The sequence below is a fragment of the Meles meles genome, chromosome 21, assembly GCF_922984935.1.
Source record: "Meles meles chromosome 21, mMelMel3.1 paternal haplotype, whole genome shotgun sequence".
Classification (NCBI taxonomy): domain Eukaryota; kingdom Metazoa; phylum Chordata; class Mammalia; order Carnivora; family Mustelidae; genus Meles; species Meles meles.
Window position 1 is genome coordinate 6,636,232 of NC_060086.1, and position 20,984 is coordinate 6,657,215.

A 20,984-nucleotide genomic window follows, 5' to 3' on the forward strand; every position below is an offset into this window, starting at 1 on the left:
TCCACCCATTGATCTACCCATTTGATCTGTCCCTTTGTCTATCCTTGGACCTCGATCTACCCACTCAACCAACGTAAGTCTCTGTCCATCCATGCACCCACTCACCTATCCACTTCACCACTCCTCTGCCTACCTGTCCATTCATCTAGATATCCAGTGGTTCATTTTGCATTTACCTTCTGCACACCCATCTCATCATTTACTCATCCACCCATGGGCTTATCCATCCATCATCCATCCCTCCACCCACGCATCCATCTACCCGTCCGTCATTCTCACCACTTATCTAGTGCCCTACCTGCCTTTCCATCTCTGCATTCATCTTTCCATGTCTCTCCTTCTAGTTGTCTCTTCATTTATACATTCCCTCGTCCATCAGCTTGTCTACTCATCTACATGGCCATTCACAGACATACTCAGTTGTCCATCTCACCATCATCCATTCATCCATCCATCTTGCCGTTATCCATCCATCCATCCATCTCACCATCATCCATTCATCCATCCATCCATCCATCCATCTCGCCATCATCCATCCATCCATTCATCCATCCATCCATCTCACCATCATCCATTCATTCATCCATCCATCCATCCATCTCGCCATCATCCATCCATCCATCCATCCATCCATCTCGCCATCATCCATCCATCCATCCATCCATCCATCTCGCCATCATCCATCCATCCATCCATCTCGCCATCATCCATTCATTCATCCATCCATCCATCCATCCATCCATCCATCCATCTCACCATGATCCATCCATCATCCATCCATCTCACCATCATCCATCCATCCATCTTGCCATCATCCATCTATCCATCCATCCTTCCATCTCTCCATCATCCATCCATCCATCCATCCATCCATCCATCCACCCACCATTACTGAGCACCTATTCAGCTAAGAGCTGGGAACACACACTGACAGCCAAAAGATGAATTAGAAAACTCGACATTGGCGGAGGCTAATCAGGAGATCGTTATAGCCCAAGGAAGAGAAGACGAGGCATGGCTGAGGGTGTGAAGAGAAGAGGATAGCTGGGTGAGGTATTAGGGGCAATCCAAAAGTCATATCAATGGTTTCAATAGTTCTCTCTTACATGTGTGTGTCCACGCATGCACACGCGCAGCCCAGCTCACCTGGCACACCCACACCTGGGACTCCAACACCTGGGACTCCAACACCAGGGAGCCCAACACCTGGGACTCCAACACCTGGGACTCCAACACCTGGGACTCCAACACCTGGGACTCCAACACCAGGGACTCCAACACCAGGGACCCCAACACCTGGGACTCCAACTCCTGGGACGCCTACTTGGCCAAAGCCTGGCCCACCAGGCACCACGCCTCCAGCAGCTCCTGTGGAAGGAAAGGGTTATTCTCCTGGTCTGGAACCTGTGGGAACCTCAGAGGGCCTCCAAGGGCACAGGTCTGGGAGCTGTGGGAGTGGCAGGTCCCAGGGCAGGATCCCACCCATCCGAGAGGCAGGGAGGCCTGCTGGAACCTGCCCGGAGCTCTGAGGGTTTGGATCTGTGGATGGGAAGACCACCATCTAGGTCTAAAGCAAAGTCCAGTCTCTCCGCTGGGCCCCCAGGCAGTGGGTGCAGCGGCGGTGGGGTTAGGGTGGGAGAGGAGAAGCCAGGTGCTTCATGGGACATCCCCACCCCCCAGCTGGGCCAATCTGTGGAGAACAATGGCCTTCCAGAAAGAGTGGCCAGCATGGGCAAAGGCAGGGAGGTAGAAACATTGCATGTTTGGGGAGATAGGGGATAGATGCTGCCAGAGATGGACGAAGGCCAAGTCCACCCAGCCTTGTAGGACTGGGCTGTCCAAGGCCCCTGTGGTTGGGGGGCTGAGGGCACCGGGGTCCGGGCTGGCTACCTCACGCGGCACTCACCGTACTTAGCTGCTTTCGCGGCGGCCTTGGCTGCAGCAGCTGGAGTTCCCACCCCTGGAGACACAGGCACAGAGGGTGAGGCCCTTTCCCTGGGGCCCTCTCCAGAACGCCCCCAGCCCCAGCTGGACAGATGCCCACCTGCGATGCCTCCGATCCCAGGAATTGCACCGGGCCCACCGGGAATGCCGCCGCCTCCAACACCAGGGAGAACCCCGGCTCCTCCGGCACCTGGTGGGAAGGGGACTGTGAACATGTGGCTCCCAGGGCCCTTCCGGAGGCCGTGCAGGAAGGCAGCTTGGATGCTGGGATTTTAACCAGCACAATCTCCTCTGGGAATGCAGCCCAGGCATCTCCGGCTGGGCCTGCTTGAGGAGGCCCCCACCCCACTGTTCCTTGACTCACCCCCAAAGTGTCCATTTCAACACGCTCATTAAGGGACTTGTATGTTTTCAGACAAATCCCATTCTAATCACTGCCACATACTGAGAAACCACAAGCGGCCGCTCCCCGGGCCAGAGGGGCCCCTGTAGGAATGTTCAAGGCTTCCCCTCCCTGTGTTCCGAACACCCGGCCAAGTGTGTAATCCAAGCGCCTGGCTGCCCGGCTCTGGCAGCCCCTTGTCGCCCCACTCTCCTGCTCCCACATTCCAGCCTTCCCTCCAGCCTTGGGGGCCTAGAGGGAAGGCCTGCGGGGCCTGCATGGAGCGGGCCTCCAGCTTGCTGCTCTCCCTTCACTCTTGCCGCCTTGGGCTGGTGGGGAGATGTCCTTTGTCCCATCAGGGTACAGGAGGGGCTCCCCTGGGACTGGAGGTGAAGGCAAGGATCTCAGCCCCAGTAATGTGATTCTGAACTGGGGGACGAGCTGGGGGGGGGGCACGGATGCTCGCTCTGCCCACCACACAGGCATGGGGAAGGCCACGCCACATCTGCAGGCCAAGGGATCGTGGGCTTGAGGAGCAGGATGGAAGTTTTGTGGTACACATGACATTGATACTGAACAATTACATGGTTTAAATACTCATGTAGGTGCCACCTAGAATTATCCTTCTAACAGCCATAGTACCCATCCCCTCGGCCTGGACTTTTCCTTCCTATTTTAACCACATGGCAAACTCCAGAATCAAATGTCATCTTCTCTGAGAAACCGTCTTGATTTCTCCCATGTAGAAATAATGTCTCCCTTTTCTCAACTCCTACCACCGTGACTGCAGGTTCCAGCAGGGCTCTTATTTGACCCTGGTTTCTGAAATAGATGGATGGATGGATGGTTGGATGGATGGATGGATGGATGGATGGATGGATGGTTGGATGGATGGTTGCATGGATGAATGGAGAAATGGAGAGATGGGTAGATGAGTGGATGGATGAAGGGCTGGCAGGAGGAATGGATAGATGGAGGGATGGGTGGAAGGAGTGGGGGATGGGTGGATGAAGGGACGGATGAAGAGATGGAGGGAGGAATAGAAGAATGGGTGGATAGAAGGAAGGAGGAATTGATGGATGGAAAGAAGGAGGGATTCATGGAGGAGAGATGGATGGAAGGAGGGAGGAAAGGATAGATGTGGGATGGAAGGATGGAAGGAGGGAGGGGTTGATGGGTGGATGGAAGGATAGATGAAGGATGGAGGGATGGAAGGAAGGAGGGAGGCATGGAGCTGTGAGGGAGGAATGGAGGGTAGATGGATGGGCAGATGGATGGATGGATGGATGGATGAAGAGATGGAGGGAGGAATAGATGGATGGATGGATGATGGATGGGCAGATGGATGGATGGATGATGGATGGGCAGATGGATGGATGGATGATGGATGGGCAGATGGATGGATGGATGGATGATGGATGGGCAGATGGATGGATGGATGATGGATGGGCAGATGGATGGATGGATGATGGATGGGCAGATGGATGGATGGATGGATGGATGATGGATGGGCAGATGGATGGATGGATGATGGATGGGCAGATGGATGGATGGATGGATGGATGAATGGGCAGATGGATGAGGGATGGATAGGGATGGTTGGAGAGAAGGATGGAAGAAATAATGAGTAGATGGACAGATGGAGGAGTGGGTGGTCTTGAAAACATTAGATAAATGGGGGTGGGAAGGAGCTGCCTTGGGCAGTCCTCCGCAGGGCAGGCTCTCAGTGATAATAGGGATGGAGAGACTGGGGGCTGGGGGCGGGGCTGGCAGGTGCACTCACTCACCGAACTTTGCTGCTTTAGCTGCTGCCGCTGCAGCCTGGGTGCCAACTCCTAGGGCAGGGGAAGGAGAGGGGCGCTGAAAACTGTGTTCATGCACTTCCAGGGCCAACCCTTCCGCAAAAGGCGCTGGGTGAGAGGCTTCTTAGCAACAGAGCTCAGGGAGCTGCCCTCGCCCCAGACCGTCCTCCAGGCTCAGATTGGGCTCTGGATGCAGGGTGGGCTGGCCTGCATCCTGGAGAGATCCTGGCCGGGCCCCGGGGCTCTGGAGCCTGAGAGATTGGGGCCCCTTGGGCTGAGAGTTGGCTGAGGGTGTCCTTACCTGTCCCCGTCGGGTACCCAGCCTTGCCTGCAGCACCAGCCACACCTCCAGGCCCGTAGCCTGTGAAATAGAAGAAGCTCAGGAGGCCTCTGTGCCCACCTCACTGCAGCTGTCCACCCCCCAGCCCCCCGGCCCCCCGGCCCTGCCCTTCAGGGGTCAGGCTGCCCAGAGTCTCTACCCTTTCACTCCCAGCCAGCGTGAAAAGAAATACAAATGGGTGTGGGGTACTTGTTCCCATTTTACAGACGAAGAAACTGGTTTGCCCAAGGCCTGGGACTAAACGTGAGGGCCAGGGTCGAGAACCAGGCTGTCTGAGTCCAAGTTCTATGGGATTCCCTTTCCAGCCTCCAAACCATCCCTGGCTGGATGCTCCCGTTGCCAGGCCCCTGACGCTGGAAAGAGCTAGAAAAGTCCATCCCTTCAGGGGGTTCTCACTCACCAAAGGGCAGTTTCCCAGTGCTGTAGGGCAGTCCATAGCCACCTGAAGAGAGGGCAGGGTGGCCTTAGGGGTTGCTCCTTGGCAAGAGACGGCCCTATTCTGGGTAGGCAGCCCTGCCTCCCAGGTACTGAGGCCTGAGAACCTTCCCGAACTGCTCTCAGAGGCTCTCAGGAGGGCAGAGGCCCTGGGTGGAGGAGGGAGAGGGCACCCCTGCTCCAGGGGCTGAGGGCACGCCCCTCTCCCTACAAATCCAGGCCCTAGAATCCGAGTCTCTTTCTTATCAGCCCCCAATAGATGGGAACTGGTGGAGGGGACAGGGGGCTGACCTCAGAGGGGTCTTTCCATCAACACCTGTGGTTTCCTACGGGGGCTACGGCTCTCTGCACCTGGGCTTGCGAGGAGGCCGGCTCCTATAGGACGGCCTCGCTTGCTGGCGACCGGACGTGGGCGTCCATACTCAGGTGTCCTACCCGCCCCCTTCCCCACCGCCTCACAGAGACACCGGTGGGCGACAAAGATGTTCCCCACACGCTGGATTCTCAGCAGGGAGGCCCGGGGAGTGGTGTGTCCCGAGTCCTCCTTCTGACTCACCTGGCAGCTTGGGTGCCTTGATGGGGTACCCCAGTGGGACGCCAGGCTGCTGGCCTCCAAAGGGTCCGACTCCTGTGGGAACAAGGAGAGTGAGCTCAGGTCCCGGCCGAGGGGGCCAGCAGCCCCGCGGGGCCCGTCGGCCTCACGCTCCACGTTCCACTCGGAGGGAGCTCCAGAACCCAGCCTGTCTTCCTGCCTCTTTGTCACTGGTCAGCCTGGCCCTCCTCAGTACCCCAGGTCACTTCCTCCGGGACACTGCAGGACTCTCTCCCCTGCCCTGGGGCTCGGCCACCGTCCGGGCCTGCAGCTCTCACGGCATTTGGCACGGACGGGTGGGATTTCTGGGCTCATTTGGCTGCGCCACAGACGGAGGGGTTGGGGTTGGGGAAGCGGCCTGTGATCGAGGCCACATTGTGCTGAAGCCAGTCCAAGGGCTGGGGCGGTAGGCATGAGGGAAGCCGGGAGGCCTTGCTGGGATGTCGGGTGCCCAGCCCTTCCCAGGGCAAGGGCCCCTCCCTGCCTGGCTGGCTACTCCATTGGCCTGCCCACCCCCCCCCCCGAGGTGGGAGGGGGTGGGGGGACACCCCACTCTGCCTCACCTGGGATTCCAGCAAAAGCTCCGCCTCCACCTGCAAGGACAGGAGCCATCAGCTCAGCCCCGCCCCCACGGGCCCAGGGCGACAAGGGACCCATAAATGGTGCCAGGCAGCCGTGGGGGACAGGCCGACCGGAGCATGGCCCCATCTGCCTGGACCTCCCGGCCTACACCTGGTGGTTTCTGAGAGGGGTGCTGCCCATCTCGGCCGGCTACACCCGGGCTGGAGCTCCAGAAGCACACACCTGGAGGGCCCTGAGCCCTGAGTCCCCATCCCCACCCCTACCCGGGGCCACAGGGGCCTGAAGGAGGCTGAGATTCCCGCCCTGGGCTCCCAGCCCGCTGGCCATGTACCTGGGGCCTTGGCCTTGACTCCAGTTCCAGTGGGAACCCCAGGGAGCACCCCTACACCCGGGAACCGAGCTCCTGTGGGGCAAAGGGGGGAACTGGCAGTGACGTGTGAGAAGACAGGCCTTGTGGGCCCCCAACTGGCCCCGTGTCACAGAGCTGAGCTTCCGATCTGACCATCAGCCAGGGGCACGGCTCACAGGGTGGGGGTGGGGGGCCGTGTGGCCGTGGGTCCCTGTCTGACCCAAGGTCAGAAGCCCTGAGTTTTAATCCCACGTCCTAGCCACTCGAGCCCGTGCCTCCGTTGGCCTTCTCGCTAAACTGGAGGTAATTTGCAGCCCCCTGCCCACGGTCCCTGGAGAAGGCAGAACAATCGGTACTTCCCCCCCACTCCTGTCTCCCCGGGGCTGGGCCACCTCAGCCAGAGGGACAGTGGGGTGGGGGGTGGGGACAGACACTCTGTCAGCAAATCCCACAGAGTGGGCCGAATCTGGGCTTTTGGGGGAATTCAGGAGGTCACATGCCGGGTGGGGTGGCCAGGCCCTGGCAGGGGAAGGAGGGCGAGAGGGCAGCTCAGAGGGGGTCTCCTGCAGGGCGGATGTGCTGGGCGGGCCCCCTGGTGACTCAGAGCTTTTAGGAAAGAGCAGGCTACCCTGGGACTTGCCGTGTCCCTGGGCAGGGCGGGGGGAGGGGGACCTTCTTGGGCTGTGACAAGGTCTGGGTTTGGGCCTAGGATCAGGGCTGGGGACAGGGGTGAAGCTGGCTAGCCTCTGTGGGGAAAGATGTCTCTGGTCATCTTCTGTCTGTTGGTCTGAGCTTTGATGCTTAGGGGGACAGAGCCGGTCAGGGCTGGGCTGGGGAGGTCACGGGCCACCCAGGAGGCCGCCGGGGGCTTCTCTCTTTGCCCTAGGGTCCGCTCCTTCTTCTGGCCCTCACCTGTGCCTGGGAGCACTCCGCCTGGGTAGACGCCGGGCAGCCCCACACCTGTGGCCGAGAGAGGAGGTCTGAGCTGTGAGCAGCGGTCCTCCTGGGACCGTCTCTCCAGAGCGGCTCCAGGGCTCCCAGACCCCCGCCGCCCCAGGGCCCAGGGGATGTTGCCAGAGACCCAAGTGCAGCGGCCCAGGTCTCCCGCGAGTTCCGGAAGTCATCTGCAAGCCCTTCGTTCTTGTGTGGATTTGGATTTATCTTGTCTCCTGGAGCCTGTTTACATGGCTGGCTCGGCCCACCTCTGGGCTAACGGCTTCCAGATGTTCCCTCCCTGCTGTGTGGACTCAGGCAGCCTTTTGTTCAACCTGAAGTCACTTCCTCAAGGGCTTGGGTGCAGGGAGCAAGCGCCAGATTGGGGGGGGGGGGGTCAGCGTGGCCTGGGCTCAGCCCAGCTCTGCCCGGATGGCCACATCCCTGCCTTTCCCCCTTTCTGCCCTGCCTGTCCCCCACCCTGCGTTCATCTGGCGCTTGAGCGCCTGCCACAGAGTGAGCCTCTGAGGTCCCTTTCTGGTCCAAGATCTGGAAGAAGGGCCCGGAAGATAGGCCGGGGCCCCTTTCCGGCATTTCTGCCCGGTTACCATGCATGGGGCCTGGCTGGCTTCCCTGCCTGCTGCTGTCTGACCTCTCCCTTCCCGTTGGTCTGGTGCAGAGGCGGGACCTCTCCCCTCCCCACCCAGCCCCCTCCAGCCTCCCCGGGGACTGCACACTGACCAGGCACTTTCCCGGGCTTCGCGCCGGCTCCGACTCCGACCCCGGCTCCAGCCCCAGGCACCACCGCACCTGGCATGGGATGCGGATGCATCAGAGTGGGGTCCGCCTGGGCCTGTGGCCTTCCCCTGGGCAACCCCCGCTCTCCCCGCCGTACCTGTAGACACTCCTAAGCCGCCGACACCACCCACGCCACCAACACCACCAAGGCCGCCGACACCGCCCAGACCAGCCCCTGCAGAACGGGGAGTGGGAGAGGCCAGGGGTCACACAAGGAACAGCGGGAGGCAGGAGGGCCCTGAGCCGCCAGCTGAAGGCCCCATACGAAGGTCTGGCCCCGGCTGGTGGCCTCCCCGAGGCCCGGTGGATTGGGGCTGAGAATTCTGCCCGCCCACCTGCCTCCCAGGAAAGGGTCTCGGCAAAACTGGGAGCTCACAGAGGCCAGCGGGCTTACGGCCTGTCCCCAGGGGTAACACTCACCAGCCTTGGCTGCCTTATAGGCCGCAGCAGCTCCCGCCGCTCCGCCGGGCACCAGAGCCCCCGGGAAGGTGCCTGCGGGAAAGGCCCCGAGCCCTGCGGAGCAGAGGACCAGGTGAGGCTCTGAGCCCCAGCCCCGCCAGGACCTGTCCCTCCCTGGAGGCACCTTTCAGGTGGCTTCCATGCCAAGCAGCTATCCCTGCTCCCAGGGCCAGGTTTGGGGATGGAGAGCAGTGAGATGGCCCCTGGGGCTTCTCTGCAGCTCTCGCCCCGGACCCAGCCGTGGCCTGCTCAGACCCTGAGCAGCTGCTCCAACATCACGCCCACGCTGGCGCCCAGGACAGGGCCGGCGCACCATCCCTGAACCCCAGCTGCCCTCCCCACCGAACAGATGCCCTGGGCTTGGCCTCTGGCCGCTTGACGGGCATGCTGCCTGGATGTTCACACTAACCTGCCCCCAGGCCAGCGCCTGCAAGCCCACCAGCACCTGTGGGGAGAAGGAGACCAAGCCAGTGAGGAGAGGAGAGGTTGGCGTGTGGGCGTCATTCTTGGGCCTGGGAAGGGTCTTGGGGAGGGGGATTAGGAACCGAGCAGGACCGTGTGCGGTGCCCACAGCCAAGCTGGACTCCAGCAGGTGGACTGAGGGTCTGATCCTGATAAAATAGGGACACGCCACGAGTCGCCATGTAGGCGTGAGAGCACTGACCCATGTCCTTCACACCCCCAGGACAAACCTTGCTTCCCCAGGCCTGTCAGCAAAAGGGGGTGCCCAGCAGGGGTCTTACCATCAACACCCCTCCCCCCAGGCCTGGGCTGCTTCCTCGTAGGGGTCCCCTGGCTCAGCTCGCTCCTCCTCCCCTCTATCTGGAAGCCCCTTCCATCTCCCACCATCTGTATGTCTGTCCAGCCTGCCCCGCGGTCCAGGAGCCTCCTCTCTTGCAGACGGATGCTAAAATGTTTATGAGAAGCCGAATGGGTCCCTTTGGCTCTCTCCTTCCCACATCTGGGCCCAATTGCTCCTTCTCCCCCTCCAGGAGACATTCCACGGCTTTGGCCAGGACCGATGGGCAATCAGGTTGGAGATCACCACCGAGTCAGGTTTGTTTCCAATTCTGTGAGAATCTTTTCCTGCGAGCTCCAGTCCGGAGCCCAGGGGCAGACTTCTCTGGGGACAGACCCCAGGCACGGGGGAACGGCTGAGCCCCAGAGGGTCTCCCTGGCTTTCCCTGGGTGTGGTCCCCCTTCCTATCCCATCTCTCCCTTGTCTGAGCGGACCGGTCTGGAACTCAGCCGGCCCCTCTGAAAGGTGGGTCTCTAAGCGCGGCCCCTCTCCCTATCAGGCAGGTGCGGCATGTGCCCAGCCGGGTCTGTGTTTCCTTAACACCGAAGGCCCTGCCCTTCCTCCGTGCTGCCTGGGGCTCCTTTCAAGCCAAGCCCATTTCCTGAGCTCCAAGAGGGCAGGCAACAGGCTCGGGCCTTTCCTGCCCACAGAAGGGCCGGGCAGAGAAGCCGGGGACCCAACAGGAAGTGGGAAGAAGCTGGGGCTGGTGGGGTGGGCAGGCCACCCCTCTGCTCTGCCCTTTTCCCATGCTCCCCTGCCAGCTGTCTGATCCCGGGGTCACCTCCCGCATGACCAGTCCCATCTCTGCTCTCCCTCCTCCCCGGGGACTCACCTGGCCCAAACGCCCCCAGGAGTCCAGCCCCTGGAAAGGAGAAGAGAGGTGAGAAAGGAGAAGAGAGGTGAGGAGCTTGCTGTAGCTGGGGGGGAGTCCAGGGGCCCAGCCCCCGGAAACCTCTCTCTTCCCAGAGTCACAGAGCCCTGGATTTGAACCCGGCTGCTTCTCCCTACTCGGTGTATGGGGGGAGCAGGTCACGCCCCCTCTCAGAGCCTCAGTTTCCCCACCTATGGAATGGCCAGCGGGTCCCCGACCTCCCCGGGACCCGTGGGCTGGGGAGCAGAAATATACACCTAGTGTGTGCCACCTGCCAGGGCACCCAGTGGGTGTCCCGCAGCTCCCTCTGGTCCTGCCCGGCCGGCGGGTGTGGGTGGTGCCGCTCCCAGCTGCCCGGGGCCCCCACCGAGAGTCCAGGCAGGCGCACCCCGCGGACGCCCGCGTGGAGCGGCTGCCAGCCCACCCACCCTCTACTTGTCAAGGGATTAATTGTTCCCAAGCATGACACGCGCCGTCTGTGCCCCGTTCCGTCCTGCCTGGGCAGGCCCGGAGGCCCCCAAGGCCAGGCCGTGTGGAGCTGCTCCGGGAGGGGCGGGGAGGTGGGCACTGTGGCCAGGGCTGGGCCTTTGTGGCCCAGAGTGTCGAGGCTGACAGGGGACGATCTCGGGCCCTCGCCGCCATTAGGAGATGTTCTGACTTCCCTTATGGTCTCCTCCTTCACCCCGAGCCCGAAGTTCCTTCGGGTGTCTACACTAAGCGTTTCACCCACGAACGCCTCCATTTAGCTCATCCCTGATTGTCCTCTGTGGGCACGTGTCCCGGCGCCGGTCTCCCCTCTGGTGCTTTATCGCCACCTACCATGGGTCCCCCTGCTGCCGGTGGGATCCACTCATTGCACCCCCCAGCTTTGCAGTCACGACCCCCACGAAGTAAAGTCCTTAGTGGGCTCTCCTGGCTAAGCAGAGTCCTATGCCCTCGCCTCCGCCGCCTCCCTGCCCTCGGGGACCCTGTGAGGACGACTCGCCCCTCCAGGAAGATGGGGTGCAGGTGTTGGTAGACCCAGCAGTGAAGCCCCGAGGCCCCCGGCCTCGCAGACCCCTACAGACCCCGGGAGAGCCCTGGCCCAGGACTCCTGCTGTCTTCTCCTCTCTCGCGCTCGCCTGGCCCAGCCCTGGAGTTTCACAACCCAGACGGGCTTGCAGGGAAGGGGGATCTGGGTCTTGTGGACTCATCTGGACTTGGATCATCGAACGATGGAATTTCGTAAGAGCCGTCGCATGTCCAAAGTGTCCTGGAGCCTCTGGCTTCAGAGACGCGGAGCGGGGGGTGGGGTGGGGGGCTGGCCAAGCCTACATGTGCAGCATCTCACGCCGATGGGCCATAAATCTGGACCATTTCCTCCACCTGCTCCTTATCCGCCAGTGTTTCCCGGAGGGACCTGCCCTCCCCCTTTCCTGGGGGGTGTGGTTTTTGGAGCTGACGGGGGGGGGGGGGGGGGGGGGGGACCTCAGTGGCAGGTCCGGCCCCATGGGCAGAGCCTGGACAGATGGAGCCAGATCTTACTGGAAACCTCCAAGGTCTAGACACAGCTGGAAGGGGCCTGCCTGGTCGGGAGGGGAGCTCATCTGGGCCCCGCATCCGGGTTTGGGCTGGGGTTAAGCCCAGGCCTTGGTCTTGGGTCAGGGTTCAGCCCGGGGCTGGGATAAGGGCTCCAATGGTCACGGAGGTCAGAGATGTCTAGAAGTTGGGGAAAGCTTGATCTGGGATCAGGGGACCATCCAGGCGGGGTCTGGAGCCCACCATCGGGGTCAGCACCAGAGTGACATTCATGGGCTTGGTGGTCACTGGAAGATCGGGCCCTGCCTCCCCCGACCCCCACCCCCAGCATTGGGGGCTCTTTCTGAGAACCTGTGCCAAGGGGGCTCTCCAGGAAGCAGGGCCCACGGGTATTTGCAGGGTAGACCCCGGACCCTCCCCACCCGGGGAAGATATCCAGCCTCCTGCTCCTAGAGGTCCTGGGGCCCAGCCCCAGCCGGAGTATAGCTGCTGCTTACCATCCCCCTCCCTCCTCCGGCCTGTTGCTTCCCTCCCTGGGAAGGTCCACAACTTTGGAGGCCCTGCCCTCCCCTCCCCTCCCCCTGGGGCCTCAGATCTTACCAGTCTTGGGCGGTTTGACTCCAGCCCCCAGAGCTGCAGAGCAGAGAGAGGGGAGTGAATGAGGAGCCCCAGGCCGAGATTTTTCTACTATTTCTCTCCCTGGGGCAATGTGGGGGCGGGGGAGGGGGGTGTCTCACTCCCCAGGTCCTAGAAGGAGCTCATGGGGATGACCCTCCCCTTTGGCCAGGGAGCCTGGGGTCTGGATGTGTGGGCTGGAAGCCTAGTCTCAGCCCGGACTTAACGGTTTCTACTGTCTCAGACTCCGTTTCCCAGCCCCGGAAGACCTTGCAGGGGTGTTGCGGAGGGTCAAAACCCAGGGGAAAGGAGGCCACCAGGGAAAGAGGCTGGGGGAGGGACTTGGGAGGCCATTGGGTTCTGGCAAGTCTCTCCCAACTGGACACTGTCTGCAGACTGAGGGATGTCTAGGCCTTCTGGGGTTCTGAGCCCGGGGGACCTGGGTGGACCCGAGTGACAGCCGGACCCCATCAGTGAGGAACCAAGTTCAGATTCTGAGCTTACCTCCTCCTCCCAGACCTCCGAGACCAGCACCTGTGTTGAGAGAGAGAGAGAGAGAGGGAGAGAGATAGAACCGTCAGTGTCTCTGCCAGAAAGCTGCCCACGGATCCACGGTCAAGTTCCTCACTGCCTAGCTGCGTGGCTTTGGGCAACCCTTAACGTCTGTGAGTCTCCGTTTCCCCACTGGGCCAACAGCCTGGTGCCTCTTTGTATCTGGGAGTGAGCCGGCAGCTGCCCTCATTTCAATATCAGTTCTGAACCCTCAGATGCTTCTTTCTTTCTTTTTTCTTACTAGATCATCTGTTTATTATGAAAGGATGTAACCCAGGAAAGGCCAGAAGGAAGAGGTACAGGGTGCCAGGTAGGGGGCGGGGGGGGGGGCGGCAGAGGCAAGGTTTGGAGGATGGGGCAGGGCTTCCACGCCCTCTCCGGGCACCTCCTCCTGCTCCTCCAGGGGTCTCCCTCCCTGGAAGTGTCCCCCAAAACTTTCTCAGTATTGAAAATATTACTTTTGATTTTTTTGGTCTACTTCAAAGCATGATGCTTTTTTTTTCTAAATTAAAAGAAAACATGCCGCCCACCACCCCATGCCAGAGCTGCACCATTCTGCCCCCTTATCTTCCGGGGTGTTCCCAGTCTCCAGCTGCATGTGGTCCCTGCCTTTATATTGTTAGCAGCCGGAAAAGCACTTTGCTGTCCAGTTGAGCAGGTAGGGCACTGCTATATTTTTCAGTAGCTGTGTATAATTAGGACATATTTGACTCAATTGCACCTTCCAGTCAGGGGGGATTTTTGGTTTATGCCTTTGCAAATAACCCTCTGATAAACCTTGTCCGGGATCTCTCTTTTTCTCTACCTTTGAATTATTTTCTTTGAACGGATTCTCAAGAGTGGGGTTCATGGTTTGAGTGGTGCGGGATAAAGGCGCCCACTTCCGTACAACCTTGCAATCAAATGCTGTCTGTCATCTCTCAGAGAATTTATGCTCGAGTCCTTGTAGAAGCGTCCCGCAGACGGCTTTTAGAGTGGCTCACGGGTCTGCTGTGGGAGACGCACCCGTGTCCTTCCCGTCTGCGTTGCCACGGAGCGTAGCTCTTAGGATCAGATCACAGTCTGCCTTACCTGGGCGTGTGGAAGTTTTGTGTACATTACCTGGGTAAAACACGCCTCCAGGAACTCCACCAGGAACAGCCCCCGGGACCCCTGGAAATAAGTAAGTAGAGCCCTCCATCAGCCAGAACTGAAAATCACGGGGAACCCTAATGAAGCCGAGGGCACAGGACTGTTGACTGCTGTGTGTCTGCAAAGAATGTCGGCCACGCAACTGATGATCATAAAGCCTTTTCTCATTCACGCTCCTCAAGATGGCCCCATGAGGTCGGAAGGGCAGAGATTACTACCTTCGTTTCAGTGGATGTAAAATTGGGCTCAGAGAGGTCAAGGGGGGGTGCCCGGCGGCACACAGGTGGGAAGAGACAGAGTCTGGATTCAAACCCAGGCCACCGCTCTGAATGGGATGGTGGGCACTGTGTTACCTGCTTCTCCCCCCGTTCCCCGGAGAAGGCCTGGCAGGGGGCTGGGGCTGGGAACCTTCTGCTGGGTGGCCCGTTCTCTCCAGCCCGGCCCCGAGCTGTGGGAGGGCGGGCCGGGCTCTGACAGCGAGCAGTAAGGAAGTGTGGCTTCAGGGAACACAAACGCAGCCATTCCCACACTGATAGGATGGCGTGAGGTCAGCGTCCTCGGCCACTGGGCAGCGACGGCTGGGTGGGGTTCTGGCTGTCGGACACAGCGCTGTCTTAGGACCTGCCGGGCCCCAGAGGGGGACACCATGAATGACCAAAGTGAATAGTTTCCTAAGGAAAATCTAATTCACTGGCCAGGCCGGGGCTGTCTGCCCGGCCGAGATCACGAGTTCATTCCCCATGGACCCGCACGGCTCTCGCTGGGGAACGCCGTGCTGCTGGGCCCCGTGGTCATGGCAACAGACAATCCTAGGGCAGACCAGGCCCTGGCTTCCCCCCCTCTACCCCCCGCCCCAGAGTGGCCCCAGCCTTGACCAGCGGCGCTGCCAGGGCTCCGGCCGGGGCCCCGGGACCGCCCCGCCGACAGGGGCGTGGGTGGGGTTGGGGGACAGGGTCGGGCAGCCCTGCGGTGTGTCTGGAGACCTCATGACAGATGTCTGGTCTCTGTGGCCTGCCGCAGCTGGGCCTGCTGGCCCCATGGCCCCATCAACCGCAGCAACAGCCCAGCAGGGCGGGGAACGCCAAGCTGTCATGGTCACCCCGTGCCAAAGCCCGGTGCCACGGGCCCCCCCCAGGGCTTGCAGCCCCCCGGGGCCTGTCTTCCAGACCCGGAGTGTGCAAGCAATCAGGGCGGAGCCTTGGGCGGACACAGAGTGGCAGCCTTCGGAGGCTGGGCCCGCTGGGAAGGAGCGCTTGGACCCTGTCCTCTGCTGCCGACCTCGCACACAAGCCTGCCTTGGGCCTTTGATGCCTCCCTTGGCCCCGGCCTCCAGCTCTGAGTGCTGTCTCCTCCGTGCCTTTCCCTACTGTAGTCCGGGCCTCTCTCTGCTTCTGCTCTCACCCTCCTCCCCTTTCTCCCCCCCCCCCACCCGGGGACAACAGTACCCTCTCCCCACCTCTCTCTGCTCTCTGGCTCCGGGGCAGGCTGGCTGCTGCAGGAGCTGTGTGTGGGGGCTCGGAGCCAGGGGCTCGGGACACGCCCGTCTGGCCTCTAATCCTGGCCGTGCCACTTCTAAGCATCTGCGTGACCTTGCACAAGTCACTTAACCCCTCAGAGCCCCAGTTTCCTCGTAAGCAATGGGGGACTGATAACCTTGGCCTTGCGAGGCTGTCGCAAGTTGTCAAAGGGTTCAAGGGAGAGACCTCCCGCCCTTGCTGTAGCATACGGTGATCACCGCTCCCCAAAAAAGGAGGTGAGTCTTTGTCCATGCTTTGCTAAGCAATGCACGGCCTGGGGGAGGTGCCCAGCAGATAGTCAATAAACCAGCCGGTGAATGAGGTTGAGGGGAGTCAAGGATGTTGCCTACGGGTCGGGGTCCAACCTGTTCTGTCCCCAACCAGCCTGGGGGGCCCTCCACCTTGGGCTTGGCTGAACCCCGACTTCCTCTGTTGAGGTTCTGCTCCCTACCCCCATTGGCGGCTCCTGGTCTACCTGCTCTCTCCCTAGCACCTGTCCCTCTCTCTGCAGCCCTCCTGGCCTGCCCTGCCCCCCCCGGCCCCCCATGATTCAGATCCCAACAGGGATTGCTAAACTCCGCGCCTGAACCATGCCAGCCTGGGGAGCTAGAGATGTTTTGCTTCCCATTCTGCACAGAGCTGAGGGAAAAGGGGGGCAGTGTCGAAGGATCCCAGCCCCCCCTCCTCTCGCCAAGTGCAGGAGAGGTGAGAACAGATTAAGACTGTCGTCTGTCAAGGGCCTCCAGAAGGGCAGACTCCACGCTCCAGCTGGTCATCCTCCTCCTCGCCTCCTTGGCCAGAGCCGTGCCTCCCGCCAGGAGCGCCTCTCTGCGACCCAAGTCCTGTCCTTCCTCCAAGACTGATCTCAAATTCTTCCCCTCCTGCCTTCTCTGAGCTTGTGGTTCTCATCGCTCAGCGGGCCCAAAGCAGTTGGCTTGGAGCACGCTTGTCTTGTTTTATGTGGGTTTGGCTTGTTTTGCAGGCTAGCCCATGGTGGAACTCGTCTCTCGCCTCCTAGACTCTCAAAGATCACAACAGTCTTCTGGCCGGGGCAGAAACTCCTTCCGCAAACATCGCCCTGTGCTCCTCCTTGCATCCCGGGGTGACGGGGAAGTCACCCCCTCCCGTCTCCACCAGCGGAGACGTCCTCTTTCTGCTGAGATAGAAGCAGCCCCTCCGTCTCTCCAGAGCCCCAGAGCCCCAGGCTCATGTCTCATCCACAGACAGCCTCTCATGGCCCTTTCTTTCAAGGTCTAACTCGAATGTCGCTTCTGCTCTGAAGCCTTCCTGGATTTCCCGGGTCTCTTCCGGGCACCCCCCGGACCCCCAGTCCTATCTGCTTCCTCCATCACCCATGCACGCTCCACCCAGGAGACAAAACATGGCGTGAGTAGCGAGAGGGAAAGTTAAACCATAAAAATATGCACTAATTGTAAGAGTCAGTTGGTCCAAGTAAACACATTCTGAATCAGAAGATGAATCGTCTCAGAAATTCACATTCCCACAGTCCCCTTATTTGATGTGACTTTGGCAGGAGTCTCCCCCTGGGCCTAGGAGATAAGTAGGGCAGGGATGTTTCTCCTCATTTTATGGCCGGTGAGAAGAGGCGCCTGGCCCGGGACCCACAGCGGACCCCGGTTGCACGCAGGGCCTTCCGCCTGGGCCCTGGGCTTCAGGTTCAAAGACGTGGAGAAGGCTGTTTGGGAATGAGCATAGGACCAGCAGGCCTTGGCAAGGGGCTCTGCCAAGCCCCAGTCCAGGGGACTGGCGGGGGAACAGATAAGACCTCACGAAGCTGTTTATTGTTTGCCTGGAGAAAGGCTGCCAAGGGCTTTTCGAAAACAATCTGTCCTCTAGTGGGTGACTTTGTCTCCTCCCTCCCCCTGGGCCTGTCTGCCTTTCAGCCTTGGGCCCCAGCAAACTTGGAGAGCGGGATTAGCCCCCCAACCACAGGTCATCCGCCCCGGAGGCTCATCTGAGTTACCTGGCCAGGGTTTACAAAATCTCTACAATCCAGGGTCCTCCTCAGACCAAATAAAGCAGGAATTCTTGGGTGGGACCCTGGTATCAGCGCTGTTTAAAGCTCCCCAGTTAACTCCAGCCGGCAGCCGGGGTCCACAATCCCTGTTCCAAATCATCCTTCGTTCCGGAATCAGGAAAGAAAAGGCTGATAACATTTCTGGGGCACGGGGGAAGGAATTCTCCCCGACTTAATTGTTTTCTGTCTCTTTTTAGATGGCATGGGGGTTTGGGGGCGGCTGGTCCTCAAGCTGCTTTGTATCCACCCTAAAAGGGTCTAGACAACCCTTTCCATCCCAGCTTTCCTAGGGAGCCCCCTCCACTGGCAGTAGAGTTTTTGGGAGGTGGGGAACCCATGGGAGCCTCTTGGTGGAGGGTGGGGCGGGTGTGAGGGGAGCTGGGCTCCCCAGGAGAGCTGGGCGGTGCTCTGTGTGTGTGTGTGTGTGTGTGTGTGTGTGTAGGTAGACAGCCCCTCCCACTCCCCCCGCCCCCGACCTAACCCTAACTTCTCTCGGAGGCTCTGGGCAAAAACCCCAACAGATGTCATGGATTCCCACACCCCTGACTGGGACCCAGTTGCTCTACCACCTGGGACCGAGCTGAGATTTATGCTTGCAAAAAACCAAACAAGGACAGGGGAAGGTTAGCGTGTCACCGAGGACACAAGGAAGGGGTGCGTTCTGCTCAAGGGCGTGCCCACTCTAGAAGACTCCTCCCCGGGCGTGCTCCTCCCCAGAGGCAGCCTGGTACCCGGCCCCCACCCCTCATTTTTTGGCAGAGAACTGGCTGGGGCTCATCCCCCACCCCCTGGCTGCCTTGGCCCGTCTCAGCCTCTTTTTCCCTATTTGCAAAAGAGGATAATATTCACGACTCCCGGGATTTTTGAAGGGCTTAATTGCCATGCTTTGGGGAGGCAGGTGCTCAGGGGCCATGCCTGGGGGAGAGGAGAGGAGGTTCAGGAAGACCCAGAGCTGCTGCTTTTGGAGGGGGGCGCTGGGGTGGCTCGTCCTCTGGGGTTTGTCTCGCTCCCCTTCCTGGACCCACCTGATGGGATGGTGTGCGAGTCCCCTGCCCCTCCTCCAGGTCCGGGAGCTGACCCCCGTGCAGGAACCCTCCGCTCCCAGCAGTCCTGCTCAGCGAGGCCGTCGCGCGGAAACCGTGCAGCTGCCCAGGCCCTTACTCCAGCCCCCCGGCGTGGCCCTGCTGCCGCTGGGCCCCCCATGCCGGCCCCCCACTGAAGGTTCTTACGGCAAAGGGGACGCCCCCAGAAAGCTGACCCCACCCAGGCTACCCCACCAAATGGCTCAGGTATCTGCACCCCTTTCTTTCCATGGCCAGGAACACCTTCGGGGGCCCGGGGTTGGCCACTCCCAGGGGCCCTTGAGGTGCATAGCAGCCCCACGGTGGCCACCCTTGTCCCCTGCGGCAGAGAGCATGCCGGACGGTCTGGGACTGCCCCGAGGTCCACTTTAGCCTCTGCCCCTGGCCACCCTCTCTCTCTGCCAGGGGATGAATACCTTCCCCGGTTTCCAGATCCTCATTCGTGCTCTGGGCCGCGCACACGCACACACACACGCACACACGTGCGCAGTGACCATCCGCACCTGGAGGGCGCGTTTCCCACGTGCGCATGCCTGTCGGGTGGCAAGCTTGGGCGCACGCTGACGACGCTTTCCCATACCTTACGACTCCCGCCCCAAAGCACGCACACGTACACCTGCTCAGGGATGAGCCCGTGAACAGACATTCCCCCGCTACTGTCTGACGACACATTCGGGCACATACACACGTGACCTGTGCGATCGCGTGCAACACGCTCGTTCCTGTGCGCACACGCGCACACTCCACTCACACACATGCTCGGATGCCCCACCCCTCCTCACCAGGGACAGACCACGGCAGCGGCTTTCCAACCCACAGCCCCGTAATCCTCTGAACTCTGACCTTCCTCAGACAGGTGTCCTGACGTCCCCGGGGGTCAAGGAACCTGTTGAGGTCACACAGCTCACAGCGGCAGAGCTGGCCTCCAGCCCAGGTCCCCCGCCCCCGGGGCACATGTGCACGCCGACTGGATCCACAGTGTGCAAACTGCTGGTGCCCCACGACCCAACGGGACCCCACCGGCCCCTCCCCAGCGTGCTCGGGAGCCCCCCCCCGGGACAGCACCCCGGACAGAGCAGGGGTCCTCAGCCCTGTGGGGCGGCAGAACCAGGACTCAGTTGGGACCATCCCGAGTCTTGTGACAGGTTCCTCGTCAGCACGGGCTGGCCCTCGGGAGGGGCGGTTCCAAGGATCCAGTGGCTGAGGGGCTCCCGCCTGGGACCCCCTGGAGGACGGCAGGGTGAAGGGCGCCCTCTGGTCTGTCGGCCGGGTCACCTGGCCGGGCGGCTCCCCGGGCTGCCGGCATCCCCGGGAGCAGGGTGAGGCCTACCTCCAGGCTGCGAGGGGTGGGCGATGGCCAGCAGGAGCAGGAGGACTCCGGGCCGCAGGGTTGCAGCTCTCAGACCCGCCATCTCGGGGAGAAATGCCCCAGCCCGCTCTCTGCGCCTCGTTTTATCCCCAAAGCGTAATTGCTGCCTCGTCGCGGAGAGGGAAGGAGGGAGGGAGAGAGGGCGGGCGGGAGGGCGGGAGAAGGGGGAGGCCTAGGGGAGGGGGCCGCGGGGAGGGGGGCAATTACGAAAGGCCCGGCTCACAAGCCTCCCAGGCTGGGTCTGACTGGACTGGACTGTGAGCTTTTTTCCTTAAAACACACTCACGCGTGCACACGCACACACACACACACACACACAGAGTCCCCCCCATCTCTCTCCTGCTCTCCCTCTGTAGCTGTTCTCTCACTGTTGGCCCTGGTCCCGCCAGAAAGTGCGAGGGGGGCCTCTGCCAGGACAGCCCTCGGGAGAGGAAGCAGGAGGGAGGGCCCTGCAGCCCGGCCAAAAATCCGGCCCCAGCCAAGGCCCGAGTGGCCAGGCCCCCGCCCCTCCGGCTGGGCCCCGGGCCCAGCGTGGGGACACGAGCCAGCTGTCCCGCGCCTCTGCCCCCACCCGGCCCTCCAGACTCCCCCAACACCCTCAGGTCTGGCCAGAGACGGTCCCTGCCCGAAGCTGAGGAGGTGGGGTGTTGGGCAGGTCTGGGGTCCAGGGCCTGGGGCCAATGTCTGCTGAGGTTGAGGGGCTGTGAGCAGAATGGCCTGGAAGGTGAGATCATGTTGGCGCTGCCCTGTGGGGCATCCGGGGAAAGGAAGGGAGACCCTGGCACACTAAAGGGCTCCATTCTTTATAGGCTAAGGTCCGTCTCCTGCCTGATGTTGCGGAGCGAGTGTGGGGCAGGTCCGGGGTCCCTAAGTGCA

At 61.2% G+C, this 20,984-nt stretch overlaps 1 protein-coding gene across 7 annotated transcripts in view; it reads right to left on the reverse strand.

Annotated features, from left to right (window-relative positions):
- The window catches only part of ELN (elastin), a 31,901-nt gene extending 11,500 nt beyond the window's left edge, over positions 1–20,401 (reverse strand). For 2 of the 7 annotated variants that reach the window (XM_045993824.1, XM_045993820.1), the window contains exons 1-19: positions 20,070–20,401; positions 14,073–14,123; positions 12,924–12,953; positions 12,405–12,437; positions 10,248–10,277; positions 9,026–9,061; positions 8,578–8,670; positions 8,255–8,332; positions 8,101–8,169; positions 7,339–7,386; positions 6,409–6,480; positions 6,059–6,088; positions 5,460–5,531; positions 4,869–4,910; positions 4,430–4,489; positions 4,114–4,161; positions 2,045–2,134; positions 1,907–1,960; positions 1,147–1,368 (exon numbers count right to left, since the gene is read on the reverse strand). In XM_045993824.1, the coding sequence (XP_045849780.1) occupies positions 1,147–1,368; positions 1,907–1,960; positions 2,045–2,134; positions 4,114–4,161; positions 4,430–4,489; positions 4,869–4,910; positions 5,460–5,531; positions 6,059–6,088; positions 6,409–6,480; positions 7,339–7,386; positions 8,101–8,169; positions 8,255–8,332; positions 8,578–8,670; positions 9,026–9,061; positions 10,248–10,277; positions 12,405–12,437; positions 12,924–12,953; positions 14,073–14,123; positions 20,070–20,151 (1,240 nt within the window). In that variant the 5' untranslated portion in view covers positions 20,152–20,401. The remainder of the gene's footprint in view (positions 1–1,146; positions 1,369–1,906; positions 1,961–2,044; positions 2,135–4,113; positions 4,162–4,429; positions 4,490–4,868; positions 4,911–5,459; positions 5,532–6,058; positions 6,089–6,408; positions 6,481–7,338; positions 7,387–8,100; positions 8,170–8,254; positions 8,333–8,577; positions 8,671–9,025; positions 9,062–10,247; positions 10,278–12,404; positions 12,438–12,923; positions 12,954–14,072; positions 14,124–20,069) is intronic. The other 5 variants (XM_045993822.1, XM_045993821.1, XM_045993827.1 and 2 more) reach the window with 5 other exon arrangements.
- Between the last annotated feature and the right edge of the window lie 583 nt (positions 20,402–20,984).